The following is a 16,375-nucleotide window of genomic DNA, read 5'->3' as shown; positions in this document are numbered from 1 at the left end:
GCTGACTATTTAAACTTAAATAACAAATTTATGCTAAATATCTTGCTAGTTTGATGCTTGTTTTCAAGTCATTGCATGGAGTGACCATAGTAATAACAAACTCTCTCTCTCTTCCATCTCATTATGGGATGGAAGAGAGAGAGAGTGACAGGACAGCGGAGGAGGCCTCATGGCCCCTGCGGTCCTAGCCGGCTCCAGGCATCCTGTGGGAGCCAGCATTGCTCTCACAAGCAAGGAGCTGCTTTAAATAGCAACTCCTTGCTTGCGGGAGAAATGTTTTCATCTGTTTCCCTGCATGCATATTTCTGTGCACAGAAACAAAAACCCCGCTTTCTGACAGTGGTAGATGTTTGACAACTCTCACTTGCAGTCAAACCTCCTACTGAGTCACAGCAAATAGCTATATAGCTATGTCCCTGGGATGGGCACCCCAGCTGGTGGGTTGGTAGTCCTCAGGGCCATCATTGGCTCCTCGAGGAGGACCGTGTGGCCTCCATCCAATGTAAAATAGCCCCGGGAGGTGGTGGTGCCTGTGGGTTTGGGGGGCATGTGCCACCCCACACTGTATTAGATTTGAGCCCTGGGGAGGAGGTAGTTCCTGGGGCTGCGCTGGGACTGGGCACCCCCGCACTGTATTTGATTTGAGTCCCAGGGAGATGGTGGTCCCCAGGGCTGCGGTGGGTCCCGAGTGACCCCCTCACTGTATTTGATTTGAGACCCAGGTAACGGGCGCGTTGTTCCTTCTCTCTGCAGGAGAGCGATGCGTCGATCCAGTCAGCACTCTCGGAACCTGGCCCACCCAAGAGCTGCATTTAAGCAAGCACAGTAGCCCCCGCACCTTTTTTACATTTTCGTGAGAGTCTCTCACTGAAAATTAAAAAATAAAAAAATGTTTGCTCGAGGGAGGTGACTCTCTGGGACCCCAGCACCAGAGCTGAGGGGTCAGAGTGTCTCCACCCTGATCCCTTCTGTTTTTTAAAATCTTTCTTTCAGGGACTCTGCTAAAGCCGAAACCCAACCTGGCTGCTAACACTTTTTTGTTTAAATGTTGCCATCCATTCATATCTCAGCACGAGATTTGGAGGGTTCGCAGAGCCTTCACGACACTGTATACACAAATATATATATTTTTTTTAATATTTCAAAAACTCCAAATGGATTTACACCAAATAAAAAAAAGGCGCTCTCTGGACTAAGAGCTACCTTTCTGCCAAATTTGGTGTAATTTAATCTAGTGGTTTGAGAGCTATTCATGTTCAAAATCCCAATGGGAATTAACATGGGAAACACATTTTTTTTGTTACCATTCCCTTTTTCTCAGTCGCGCTTGACTGATCACCCCCAAACTTTCCAGAAAGCATCTCACCTTAGCGTCAGATTTGTTTTGGAAACTGTGAAGATTCTTCAACTGGCGCCAAAGATATAGGCAAGTAAAAAAGCTGTTTTTCTATAGAAACCAGATCCTAACTATAACTACCTAGTGGTGACCACCTCTATATTATATCACATTCATCCTGGGGTGTTAGTTAGCCTAAATGTGCCATTATTTTCCCTGTTCTTATAGAGCTTCTGTTTTGGATCCCCTCTCTCCTCTGACTCTCTGTGTGATCTTGGGTAGCTCTGTACTCAGTATTCTGCCTACTTTGCCTTCCCTGACACCACCCCAACAGATCCCAACAATATCTGGTGTTCAGGCTTCAAAGAAAAGTGGAATGTAAAAAGGGGGAGAAGGTCCCTACTAGGTTTATGTTCAAGTACTGAAAATGAAAAAGCAAAGTATATGTTTAAACTTGCCTTCAAGCGCCCACAGCTAAATAGGGCTTGAAGTCACTGTAGCCCACTAAAAGAGTCCGTTTCTGATCGTGCTATTGACAAAATGTGTCGATAAAAAAACACCCCCCTGGGTACATCAAAGGGTCTTTCGTCTTTGCCCAATAATCATGTGCCCTAAGTCTCATCATAGACGCCTTTTTCCTGCAGAGGTCAGGGTAATGGAGCCATCAAATTGTAGTAGTCCCTAAGCAATCTACTTAACTCCTCCTATCGTGTAGAGCCCCGTTGAGCCATCTCACTGCCCCACAGGTAGCTCAGTATCTCCCTATAGTTACACTGTCAACACACAGACATAATTTAATATCTGTAGAGTTCATGGATGAAGAACCAGAAAATTAGAGTTGTTTAGAGAGGATACCCCGCATATTATTATTGCCAACAAATCCCTTGCAAGATTAAAATATAGATATTTTATGCACTGACTCAGCGTAAGGCTATGTACAAAATGTTAATACTTCACATAAAACTGAGTGAATACAGAGACTACAGTATCTAGGCAATCCTTTATTAAAGTGTCACTAGGCTGGTCAGATTTCTACTCACTATGCTACTCGATCCATTTGGGACCGCTGAATATAATCTGCCTAAATTCAGCTTCAGTGATCAACAAACAGGAATTCACATTCTTAGCGGTCGTTCTTTACACACATATTATGCTTGCCTGAGGCTGGAAAAGCCTACCCCAGCTTCGGCCGTCCCAGCGCGAATGTTCGTGCCGATAGATCCTGCCACTTGTCTTTGAGTTTGGGAACAGCCACATATTTACCCAAAAACCACATGCAGATTGGGACAAATAGGCGGAGGTTACCTTGATGCTTATTCAAAGTCATTGGGCTAGTCTGCGGTGGAGTTTGGAAATTTGAGCTCAGTGGAATTAGGTAGCCGCTATTTTTGGCGTCTATGTAATTTGAGATAGGTTTTACTTTTCTGCATTGCCCTAAAATAGGAACTGGGTAAATTGCTGCAAAACACGGGAGTGGAAAGCTTTTGGAGTTTTGATAAAAATAACAAAAAAGGCTCCACTAATCGGTGATTAGTTTTACCATTTTCAGTTATCCACGTGACCCACTATTATTGGGAAACTCTCCGGAATCAGTGGAGAAAAAATATCTTCTTATTTGCTGCACTGAATAATGCCTGACTTCCTACTGGGCGATTGCAGAATGAGCTATTTTTGGCTGTGTCTTGCTCTGAGACCACAACGTTGCTCTAAGATTTAGTGGCAGCCAATACAGTGGTCTAGGTCCTACCAATAAAGCCTGTTGAGTTTCTCTTCTCTACCTGGAGACTGCAGGAGACCATGTGGACAGTGGAGGCTGTGGCCACCTAGATTAAAACTAGCGGCCCATTACAACTGTACTTTTTATTGCCTCCTTCTGTGAAACTTATACCCTGAGCCAGTGTAGTGCAGAAGGTTGTGTGGTCAGAGGAAGCCTCCCTGCTGCAGTGATAGCCCAATGAACAGATGCATCTGGATCTAAATTGCCGTTGTGGGGAGACCCCTTAGCTGGCAATAATAGAAGGCTGATGAAAAACTGAATAGGTGAAGAGAAACAAGCACACAAAATGTAGGCACTGTCGGGATACTTTTTAGCAGGATATTTCCAATTATATTGGTGAACTTTGGTGTAACTAAGCAAAAAATCAACTTTTCTCAAAACATGTACTCTTCTATAAACGCTGATCTCTTTCAGTCCCAAACACAAATGTGCTGCTGCACCCAACGGCCATCTTGAGAAAAGAAACGAAAAAACTGGGGATGAAAAGAACTGTTTGACCCAAAGTAACCCCAATTTTTTTTAGTCTCTGCATGAAGATTACTTCATTTTTAGGGTCGAGCCTGCGTTGCATGCGCTCGCGCATGGGTATCGCAGCAAGACTCTTTAGTTATTAGAAAAGGGCTCGGAGCCCTGTCGACGTCACGTCAGTGTTTTTCATTGGTTCGTGGGCTTGCCTAGTAAAATCTGCTTGCTTTCATTAGTCGAAGGCATGCACATGTCATGCCTTTTCCGGTGATTAGCCCTCCTCGAGCGCAGCGACCAAGTACAGAAAACATGCGAGGCTCGCTGTTTTCTGTCGGATCGTGGACTACTTTTTCTCTATTTTCCTAGCGCGATTTCGCTTGGCAGAAGTCGAGCGCTTACACAGTTAATTTCACTTTTATACGTACATAAAATCACTTTTGCCGATAGATTAAAAGTAGGGTTAGGAGTTTACAACGCGATCAGCTCTAACATGAGCAAACGCGAGACCCGTTGCATTGCAAATGCTTGTTTTTTTACTGTATGTATTAAATTTGTATACTTTCAACGAGTTTGTTTTGAAATCGTTGTTTTCATAACTATTTTGTTGTTTTTCATAGTTGCTGCAGATGCACATTTGCATTCCCCTCAAGGAAGCGTTGCGTTTTGAGCCAAGGTACCAAGAGTCAGCCAGGTATTCCTCACAAAGAAAATTGAACTGTTAGGAGTCTCCACTTCATTGCGTAGCAATCCATTTTCCTACAAAAATGTTCACAAAATCTAGGATGTCCCTTATTTTGGGTCTACACACCCCTAAATCATTTTCCCGAGTGAATGCCTGTGGCTAAAATTAATTCAAGCATTCCACCATCACCTTGTTTTTGATGCTCTAACTGTGATAGGTATGCCCAAACGTGGGTCCCATGCTCACTGTGCCACTGAAACCAACCTATGCCTGGCTGACGAGATCTAATAAGGGAAGAACCAGTCTGGGGTTGCTTGTGTTCCAGGTTCAGATACGAGTGGACATGGCTGTTTGGGCTGGACTGCTCCCATTGGAGCAGGGTCAAGACTCATTTGCATATGGCTGGATCCAAATTGAAGTGGCATGGTGGGCAGAAAACAGATGAGGATGCGGCCCAAGCATTGCCAGTGGCCAAGATCAATTCAAGCATTCCATCCATCACCTTGTTTTTCATGCCCTAAGTATGACAGGTATGCCCAGACGTGGGTCCTGTACTGAGTGTGCCACTGGAACCAAGCTATACCTGGCTGATGATTCCGAGTAAGGGTGTTATGTTACATAGACTTGTAAAGTGCAACTAATTCCCACAAAGGAGTCTCTTAATGCAACTGAAAAAGAAGAGACACTCTGTCCATAATGGTACTTTTTGAAAGGCCATGTCTAGTGCAAAAACGCATATAGGAGTGATCTGGGTGTGCTTTAGAACTAATGTCCAGAGGCAGGATGTTGACAATTAAACCTGCTTTGCTATGTTGAAAGGAAGGTACAACTAACATACTGCTGGCCTTAGACTTTCCCGCTCATTTGGGAAGGTACTCATGCAATCTTAAAGAAATGTGGAGAACTGTGAGTAGCACGATATCCTACTCATAAGACCTCACTCAGATGTGCAAGCTAAATTTGTGGTACTGGCACAAATACAGTAATTAAGCCCCTGCACTTAAACTATGCATTTTTTTTTAGTAAACTCTTTATTGAATTTTTGACTATGGTGTGGCAATATTGCATGTCACATTTATAACAATGGCAGTAGGAATTACAGCATTGCATATCAACATTTCAACTACATAGATCCAAAAGGCGGAAAGTAGCAAAATCATCAAGTCCATATCACAGTTCCCTTCCATCTGAAGACCCTGGAGCTAATTTCTTCTGTAATCTTCCAATACCCCCATGTGACTGCCCCCATCCCCAAACTTTCTTTCATCCATGGCCTGTCTGGGCAGGGCTCCAAGTGTATCCCCGTGCCTCCGCCCATCCTTTCCATATCTTATAATGCTTCTTGGGGCACTCCATGCTTTATATATAGGCTGTTCCAATCCCATGCAAAAGTCCATGCCTTTGGCCCATCCCTCGAATGAGGGAGTGGCCACATCTTTCCAGGCCTTCGCAACATCCCTCTTGGCAACTATGATGCCCAACCATAGGACCGCCCTCAGTTTAGGGTCCCTCGGTACACTTCAGCCCAACACTTTCTCCAGTCATCCCAGAACTACCCGCCATACGAGAGAGAGAGGAGTAATGCTAAAACTTATGGGACAGGTCCCCGGGAGCTCTCCCGCATCGCAAGCACCTACCACCCGGTATAAAACCCATGGGGTGGTGCTGAGCCCTGGTATAGTATATGCAGTGGAGCAGTTTTAATTGTACAAGTCTAAATTGAGAAACTATGACTGACTCCTGGGGTGCCTCCAGTGCCTCCCTCCAGTCATTCTCAAGCTCCCCTAGTTCCTTCTCCCAAGCCATCCGTACTGCCACCAATGGGTTGGACACTGAAATAAGTGATATTACTTCTGAATTATATTTTTTAGCGCATAAATAGAAATTAATTGTGATAATACAAGTTTCAAATGTTTTACCAGATTTAGTTGTGCAGAATCACCACCAGCAAAAATCCTGTGGTAATTGGGCACCTGTGTTCTTACTGCAATTGCAATGCAGTAACATTGCATTACTAAATGCCTGCCAATAATCGGGAACAGAAGGGCACATTCATACCTGAAATTACACTATACTATACTCTGTTTCTCCACCGCTCCTAAGCCAGATCTGACTGACCACTCTCACAGCGAAGGAGTCCATGCCCACCTAAGTCTCAAATGATTAACCATTTAGTCAGTGTTTAATTTGTAAATAAAAAAGTGCCGACGCCCAAAGCCCTCCTCTTAAACACCTGGCTCCTGCAATTAAATGCAAAAACAACAGATGCTGGACGGAATGCAGAGCAAATCAAACATTCACACCCAGTCACAGATCTGGGTTTGATCCACCATTTTTTTTGCTTGCCATGCCATTCCAGTTTGGACCCAGTCATATGCAAATCAGTCTTGACCATATTCCCCATGGGAACAATCCAGCCTGAACTGCCAGGCCAGGTCCACCATGAACCAGAAACCAGCATCCTGGGACCGGTTTCATGTTATCACCCTTCATCAGCCAGGCTAGCTTGAATCTGGTGGCATAGCAAGCAAGAATTAAATGTGAGAGCACGGAATATTGAGGCACTGAAATCCGGATGCCATCTCGGGCCTCTTCAATCAATTTACCGTCACTCCCTGCCCCTTCAGTTCACTCTTGCAGCTTTCTGCTTTCTCTCATTGTGACACTTTTTTGTTTTTCTATTCCTCCATCTTTCCCATATGTGTCTTTTGCTTGCAGTAAATGCTTGAGGCAGAAAAATAAGTATCAGCCCTAAAATATAAGTGCCAGTGCACCGCACCGGAAACCACAAGCACAAATTAAGCACTGCTTTTAGTTCCCTGCTTTAAGCCAAAATACACAGATTCCAACAAAAAGAACACTAGCAAAAGAGCAAACTTCCATCTATAGCTCTCTAATAACATAAAACATACAATCCTACGGATGGTCTGTGCATAGTAATAGAAACACTAATTGTGAATGAAGTATAGAAACAAATGAATAAGAACAAGTTTTACATTGTGCACCACACAACACAGATTGACTAATTCAGCCACCTAAGACCTTTCCTTATTTCTATGCACTAGTTCCCCATTATTGCATACACCGTCTTAAAGACAATCTTTGTGACCCACAAGGCATTCCACTATAATGTATGAATGAGGGGTGTCATAGTAAAATCACCATAGCTGCTGGTACACACAGTAAAGATCTATTGTGCCAGAAGAGCCCTGTGCTCATAACGCAACACATGCTGCAACTTTCCCTGTCCAAATGTACCTCCTGTATATCCCCCTCAGTAGGCACAGTTGGTCACCTTACCTGGACTTTGCACTCTGTAAGTTCTGACAGCTGAGGAGTTTGGCACCATACACCTTCTTCTTGTGAATACTGTAGAGTGCTAGCAAACAGAATGACAAATTAAAAGCATACCTCAAAATACAGCATCCCCCTAGTCCATGATAAATTCTCCTTCTTACTAATCCAAGGTGAGCTCTACTATCCACTGATAAAAAGGTGGGTGTTTACTAACTGGTGGTTGATTGTGGGTTCTGCTAAGCACTGGTTCAAGGTGGGCTCTGCTACCTACTGATCCAAAGTGGGAACTAGTACATATTGACCCAAGGTATACTCTGGTACCTACTGATCCATGACGAGCTCCTTTACAAATAAGCCTAGGTTGGTACCATGACCTCGAGACCCAAGGTGTGCTGTTACCTACAAGCTCTCAGTGGGTTCCGCTGCCCAATGACCCAAGATTAATTGTGATCCTTACTGACCCAAGTTATGCTCTGATACCTACCAACCCAAGGTGAGCTCTGGTATCTGCTAAGCCTTGGTGGCCTTTGTCGCATATTGGCACATGGTGGGTTCTGCTGCCTATTCTATTACCTACTGACCCATGGTAGGCTTTGCTACCTTCTGACCCATGAGGGCTCTGCTACCTGCTAACCCAAGGTGACTTTCACCATCTACTATTCCAAGGTGGAATACTGGCAGAAATACATTACATTTAGAGAGTCCAACAACATTCTAGTTCTAATCTGCATAAATATATCCCATCCATTGGAGTATAAAACAACGCTTTCCATGTAACGCATCATGTAGAACACATGCAGCAATCGTGTCAGCCCTCATATGTTGGCCAGAAAATGCACTGAGGCTAGAAACCAGTCATTCACGTGTAGGGCATCAAATCCCATGAACCAGATAACCACTCAAGCCCACTCATGTACCTTAATTTTCCATCGCTTAAGTAGACTACCATTACTACTTTAATTTGCAGAAGGACATCATATCCGTGATGCACACTGGTCAAGCCTTCACCAATCACACCTACTGACAACCTGCAGAATCTCCACTTTAAAAGAAAAAAAATCTTCAGGCATGCAACAATTCCAGGTTGCACCTGCATGATATTAGGCTCATTGAGACAGACAGATTCATCTGTATGAAGAGATCATGTATAGTCGATTATAACGTGTCACACCCATTGAAATAAATATTAACAAAACCCACTTGGGATGATATACACTTTAGTTCATAACTTAGGAGGATAACACTTTGTTTTGAGGTGAGTATGTAGGGTATCTATAATTTGGGATATATAGTAATGTAACCTGCATCAGTGCAGAGTGAGTAATGGAGTCTTTGGCCAAGTGCAGGAAGTTAGCTTCAACGTATAAGCTATTGGGTAATGAGTGATTGTGTAGAGCTGAGGAGTTCTGTCTATAGTGGTAAGAGTTGAAAACCCAATTCTTTCAGAGTACACTAGAGCTATCTCCCTGAAGGTCTGATTGTTTGGACTTAGTGGTACCCAGAAGTCCTATAATGCACTGATCTTGTTAATGACAAATAGAATCATACTGGTAGTTGCCTTGATCATTCACATGAGAACAAGAACTCCGTGTACATATATTGGAATCACAATACCTGGTTCCCTGCCTACGCTGGTGGTCAGGACTTTGTCTTTTTTTTAGAAGGAAAGAACTGTAATTTACTTTGGAGGTGTTCTGTTCACTGGAGCAGCCTGCAGGTCATTCACCCAATGACACTGATTACTATTTCCCAGGGCTTTGCATCATAGACTTACAGGCTAGGACTTTCCCAGCTACCTCCTTTGGGTAAGAGCCCACAACAGGTAAGGACCGATGTGAATGTCGCCTTTGTACTGTTTTGCCTGAGAGGTTATCTTTTATGAGCTATTCTGCATACTTTATGAGGACAGATCTGAAGAAGTTGTCTCCTTCAAACCATTCAGGGCCCATTCAGAATGCCTGGGTAGCCATAGTTCGGGGAATAGTCCTGTTTGCACCCAAATCGTGAGTGTAGTACAAGTAGTGTGTGCACTGTGCTTTCAAGCGGTTGTCCCTGTGCAAATTTCACCAGGAATAACCTGGTGAAATTTGCACAGGAAAAGAGGTGGGGCACAACCAGTGCATGTGGCAATCTGGTGTGGAAGCTCCTCCCTGCTCACTATACGTTATTCAACATCAGCAGCTTGGAACTGGTTTATAACCCAAACCCAGAGAAATACTGCGGACTGTGGTATCCATACTTCCCCTGCTGGTATTACCACCAAAATATATGAGCACTCGTAATGAGGTCTTAAGATACTGGAGTAGGAAAGTGAAGCAGTGGTTCTTTCCCATAATCTATACAGAAAAGGCTAAGCGGTTATGGCTGTAGTCACTATCTTTCTATAATCCAGATGGTCCAGCAGGATAGGCTACAATTTGTTGACCCATAAAGTGCAGCTTGTAACACTTTATTTTAAAAAAGGTTGTTGGGACCTGATGATGCATGATAATCTATCAACAGCAATAAAGTTTGCCTTTAGCTGACCGCCTCCCTTTACATGCTATGGTTTTTTTCCAAAGAGCTTGTCTGCGTTTACCTCAAAGGAGTTCAGTGCAATAAACAAAGAGACGTTTGCCAAGTGCCACATTCCAGTAAATCATTTTCCCCCAGATACTAGCCACATGCAAATCAGACTTTGTATTGGTCCAGCGGACTAGATCCCTTCCAGACGGGAATACAAGCAATTCCAGATCAATTTACAGAGGCATAGTGAGAAAACAAAATGATGGACTAGAATGCACCCCCAAATAATTACCAGTGGCTGAGATTATTAATTCAAGCATTCAACCTCCACTTTTCTGTTTTTCTGTGCAATTTAGTAGCAGCTTGAAGATCACATAAAAGCATTTCTTCTAGTCAGTAGAACTGACCGCAAAAGGAAGTCGTTGAGCAGTTAACGTCACCTTTAGCCAGAGGTAGGAGTCTTTTAGTTTTGGAATTCAAGAAACATACAAAGACTCGAGGTTTGTGTGCATGCATTCAACATGGGTGTTGCTTTCACATGTCACGGACAACAGAGGTGTCTTCCAAAAGTTGTACCGAATGGAGGTCCCAAAGGCTTGGAATCATCCCCTACTTGTAGCAAAACAGGTACAATTCTTGAAATTATGCACGTTGGACATGGAAAACCTCATTATGAATTGTATATTAGCACAAACGCTTCAGAGCATTTTGGAAGATGGTGTTAGCTGTAGACTCCGTGCAGACTAGGTGGCCCTATTTTCCTAGTACATAATCAAGACTGAACCAAACATTTAGTTAAAGAGAAGACAGAAGATTACGAAGAATTTAGACAGAAGCATATCCTTTGTGGTGTACCAACAGTCCTGACCAACCCTAACACAGGGCAAAGCCAGCTGCCCGGATTCCAAAAGTTGCATGTTCACCAGAAACTTTGTCCTTTCTCGCATATTTTACCTTGTGTGAGTTCTGGGGCCTCAGCCACAAAGCTGAGCCTGTACTTGCTTCTTGTCCAACTTCGGTCATTACTGGTGAGAGAGTTGTTTGCCTTCTCAATGTTCACGTCATCGCCCACGCAGAATACATCACACGCAGCCTGTATAAAACACACAAGTCATATTCTTCTTAAAATTATTTCTAGACAAAGCTGTCAAAACAGTTAGGGCTAGAGTTTAAAAAAGTGAAAGCTTCAGTGTCTGTTAACCAAGTTAAAAAATACCGTCAACCTCTTGTCTGAGTCCCAATCTTTAGGGATCCATGTCTAGCAGAGAGACCGATTTTCTTGTTGCATTTCTTTTTTTTCTAATGCCCTCTTTCTTTCCCTCTGTCTCCACCAATCCTGAACTGACTACGATTCATACATTTTGGGACAACCCATCCTATTTTCTGCCGCGAGTAGTAGGCTATGACGCCAATGCTAGTGTTGGGTCTGTAGGATAATGGAGTGTGCCAATGAAAGTATGCCATGCCATGGGTTGCAGTCTGTATGCTTAGAGTCAGGGCCAAATAGCATTGTTCAGGCACTACAGGGCTGATGGGCGTGGGTCCTAGAGTCTGGTGGCAGCAGCTAGTGGCACAGGGACACCGACCCATCCCTTAAAGAAGAGCAATATCTGGTCACATTGAGGAAAGGTCACAGGAGGCCCTCCCTCTGGAACAGGAAATAGAGCAGCCTCATGTATACATTAGTGTTCGAGAAAAGTGGAGCATTACTGGATGGTGCAGTGTTGTCTTAGTGCTATTATATCAGGACAGGAAGTAGACGAGATCCTACGATGCCCAATGTATTGACAATGATATTGAAGATCTACCTTACATAGGTAAAATAAGATGGGGATTAGACTCCATAGAGGAAATAGGGAGTACTGCCTTCCGCTTTCCAAGGATGAAAAGGAATTCTAAAACAGAGGTAAGAATGACTCAGGGTAAAGATGGCTGTGCAAGACCACTCTGGTTTGCTGCTAAAGGTTGTATGGAGCAGAATTCCTGTGTGGAATTTCACCCTGCATAATCACAAGTGGACGCTTGTTCTCACACCTGGATTTACTGGAAGTGGGAAAAAGGGACCCAATTACACCAGCGTGGGTTACCTTGGAAATAGAACCTGTTGTATACCCCCTTCAAGCAACATCCTCCCTTTCCCCTGCCGCCCTCTCCAGCTCCATTCCACACCAGCCCCTTCCTCAGACTAACCAACTGCTCAGAGCAGGTATTTCCACGGAAAAGGGAATACTATGCAGAATTCCACCTGGTAAAACTGGTCTCTACAATTATTAGCCATTCTACGTGGAGTTAACTTTTAAGTACACTGTACTTGATGGGTGTTTACGGGTGCAAAGTTACTTCGCCTCCAATACTGTGAAGAGATCATCAGGGCCTTATTTTGGAGGAAGAAGAGAAGACGAGCTACACAAATGGGAGATGTGTATCAGAGAAAGGACTGAATACCGCACTAGCACTTGTCGGGAAGAGAATCAGAGGTGGACTTGATGCTGCTTCTAGGCATCACCAAAATGACAGCAGATAATGTGGAATCACATACGGTTTGAGCCTTCAGTGGCATCACAGCGTTGACAGTTTTCACAGTGTATATGTTATATGATGTATTTTCCCTTTCCATTTACGAACAAAAAAACATGCAAGTGCAAATATGTGAAGGCATTTTTGCCTCCTCAAATGTACCCAAGCTGAAAGTCCTTGGCATGACTGAAAGTGGGAAGTCACATAACTGTGCCAGACGTACCCCGGAACCCTGCGACAGTCTCAGCTTTCCACCTCTACTCTTAGAAAGCTTTGTATATTCCTAAAATATGCAGGCTTGCAAGGTAGTCAATCTACAGGCGCTAATTTCTTGTTTTTTATGAAAATCAGGCCAAAGAGGTTCGAACTACAAATACACTATTTAGGTTGCACATATCTATGCTCAGTCCCCAGGCAACGGAGCCCTATATGGTGATAAAAATGCGATGAACCTATTATTTTAGATCTTTAAATACTTCCACCCGAGTCACCAAAGAACGGCAAGTAAGTAGAATCTGGAACTTTGGAAATTATGCCATAACTTTGGCAGTGTGTCTCAACCTCGATATTTATTACTTAACCATGAGGATTTAAATCTAGTTTGGTGATGCACTAATTTGGTCTTAAAATACCTATCGCCTTTTTCTCTAAAAAGATGCTTATTTCTCTGCAGACATGTTTGTCATTACTAAAATACACCTTTGTGTCCCAAAATACCAGCGTCTCATTCTTTGTAACAAGAATAGCATTAGCCATTGATTGTTCTTTTAAAAACTAAGTTCTAGAAATAGAAGTGAAATATTAATGTGTAGATTTATTTGTGAGTAAATGTACTTTTGCGCACAGGTGTTAGTCTAAACGTTTTTGCTATTCACCATTTCTGAGTGTAGATTTAAACCCAGGTGTAGACTTAGAACTCTGCACCCCTCCTTCTCCTTCTAACTGGAGTGAAATTCTCCCTATGTCAAAGTACAGGTAAAATAATACATTTTAATGTTAGAAAAATAAAAAGTTAATGTAAAATAAAAATATAAACGAATGAACAATAATTATTAACAACATTGGAGTAATAAAATAATGTTTCAGCACACTAACTCCAAGTAAATGTTTATTAAATAATTAGACTATATAACTATAACTATATTAATTTATATTGTTTTAACTACAGTTTAATAAACCCACAATACTAGCATTTTAATGTTTAATATTTATAAAAATTAGCTCATAAAATAAGTTAATTATTATATTTTAGAACGATAAGATATTTAATTTTTAATTTCATCTAACTTTTTACCATTAAAACAAGTTTTCATACATTTAACATTTAAAACAATATAATTCATTTTATATTATTTACTGTGGGCTGTTGTATCAAGTTGCTGTCTCTATTACTTTCTATAGAAGGGTGTTGGAGTACCTATCAGTGACATGTTTGGTGCTTGACCTACTCCACGGCTGGGCTGGAGTGCATATACTACTGTTTGGGATCATTTTGACAGCAGTAACTTTACAAGTGTAATTTGTGAACAGCATTGGATTTACTCATTTGTGGGTGGGTGTTTGAGAGTATTGCCCATTTTACAGGCCTCCTTGGTCCTTTCCACATTTGCTGCCAAAACATATATGTACATGTGCAAAGATTTCTGCACAGAAAAGATAGGAATCACAGATGGCAGAGGTCTCCATATGTGGATTGCACTTTTTAGTCCCTAAGCACTATTAAACAGTTCACAAAATTCTGTTTGTGGATCAGGTCCTAACTTTTCATTTTTCAGTAAAAATGTAATTCTGTCAAACAGAATCGTGATATTTTTCTTTCAAAAACCTGTTTTTGCACACAAATGCAAGCTTTTAATAATATAGACCAATTTTGTCCCCAAATTTCGACTTGTCATTTTTCACCATCACATCTATTCATTACTTCCCTGGACAGAATGATCTAAATTCACAAAAGCATTCGTGAGATGAGAAGTAGCATTTCAGGAGTACTCTTTCAAGTAGTCTTACATGCTTCTGTCAATCTGCCCCTAAATGTCCAACCCCCTATTAGTTAAGGTGCAAAGAAGACACATTGTTTTCTATTTGTACTCATTATATGTGAATATTCCATACATATTCCCATTTTAGTCCAATGTTAGATGTTTTTGACGCAAATTCACAAAAGTGTGTAAAAGAGTACTATAGGAATACCATTTACGTATACACAAATGCCTTTATGAATAGGCCCCATACTCCTTCACATTACCAGGTACAGCCTAACATGCACTTGTACCATCATTATATGCCAGGACAGTTTAATATGGTCAGGTAAAGCCTCATACGCATATATTTTGATGTACTGGCCTATGTACTGCCTTTCAGGCCCGCCAACTGCTTCGTGCACATTGCTGTCTTGTGGCATGAAAATTGTCCACTGTATGTGAAAGATGAGTATCCTGTGTGGAGGAGTGCCAACTGATAACAGGGATGCATACTCTATATCAGTAATGTTCACCCTATAACAAAATAGGTACGGGTGAAAGAGATGGACATCAAATTACATGAATGATTCCAGATTGCAAGGATATCCATCTGGTGCCAGTGCTAGGCACCAAACGCTAGGACTGTTGCCTTATGCCAAAGATGACCGTATTACAGAAAAGGCCCCTACAATATTCTGTGGATACATGCCACTGATGGTTATCAAATATTAGAGAAATAAGTTTTATGACCACAAGCATGCACACACACACACCCACACACACCATTGCCACCACCCTGGGGCTTTACTCGCAGAGGTTCACTTGATGCCTCCTTGTACACTTGGCATGCAGCCGAAGGCAGTATCACAATAAGCTACTGAGAGGAAACAGGGGCTGAGATCACTTGCCAAGGTTCCATGTCGTGTAATGCAGCTGGCAAAACTTTAGCTCTAATCAAGAACACCTGCTATCAACTGCACCTTCATGCAATCAGGCTGCACACGCGGGTTTGATGAAGCTCTGAAGCCACTCGTCATTACATGTGCTGGAGAGGGGTCTTCCTGAACCTCAAACAAACATCTGCAACAGTGCTATCTAAGGATTTTGAGGCCCAGGCAAAACATATTTTGGGACACCTTGTTCATAACTACTTTAAATGTTTTCCCCATTTTCAGCGAATACGAGCCTTCATGGTGCAAAACCACACTTAATTGTTCAATAAACCTTCGGAATTGGTGACGTGCACAGACATCTGAAAGGTCAAGCTGCTTGGTGTCGGCCAACTAAACAGTATCAAAGAATACTTGAACCAGCAGTAAGGGCGAGGTGAGGTAGTGAGAGAGTTATAGAAGGGTGGTATAGAGAGGGTGCATTGAGAGAGGTGAGGTAGTGAGAGAGTTACAGAATGGTGGTATAGAGAGGGTGGTGGTATAGAGAGGGTGCATTGAGAGAGAGGTGAGGTAGTGAGAGAGTTACAGAATGGTGGTATAGAAAGGGTGCATTGAGAGAGAGGTGAGGTAGTGAGAGAGTTATAGAATGGTGGTATAGAGAGGGTGCATTGAGAGAGGTGAGGTAGTGAGAGAGTTAAAGAATGGTGGTATAGAGAGGGTGCATTGAGAGAGAGGTGAGGTAGTGAGAGTTATAGAATGTTGGTATAGAGAGGTTGCATTGAGAGAGAGGTGAGGTAGTGAGAGAGTTATAGAATGGTGGTATAGAGAGGATGCATTGAGAGAGGTGAGGTAGTGAGAGAGCTATAGAATGGTGGTATAGAGAGGATGCATTGAAAGAGAGGTGAGGTAGTGAGAGAGTTATAGAATGGTGGTATAGAGAGGGTG

The 16,375-nt window shown here is 42.6% G+C and overlaps 1 protein-coding gene across 1 annotated transcript in view; it reads right to left on the bottom strand.

The window, feature by feature from the left end:
- The window catches only part of NOS1 (nitric oxide synthase 1), a 507,091-nt gene that overhangs the window by 62,744 nt on the left and 427,972 nt on the right, over positions 1–16,375 (bottom strand). The window contains exons 19-20 of the mRNA XM_069214501.1: positions 11,017–11,155; positions 7,561–7,639 (exon numbers count right to left, since the gene is read on the bottom strand). Coding sequence (XP_069070602.1) covers positions 7,561–7,639; positions 11,017–11,155 — 218 coding nt within the window. The remainder of the gene's footprint in view (positions 1–7,560; positions 7,640–11,016; positions 11,156–16,375) is intronic.

This window comes from Pleurodeles waltl, chromosome 11 (assembly GCF_031143425.1).
Source record: "Pleurodeles waltl isolate 20211129_DDA chromosome 11, aPleWal1.hap1.20221129, whole genome shotgun sequence".
In the NCBI taxonomy this organism is placed as follows: Eukaryota; Metazoa; Chordata; class Amphibia; order Caudata; family Salamandridae; genus Pleurodeles; species Pleurodeles waltl.
Note: the sequence above shows the minus strand (reverse complement) of the source record. Positions and strands in the feature narration are given on the sequence as shown.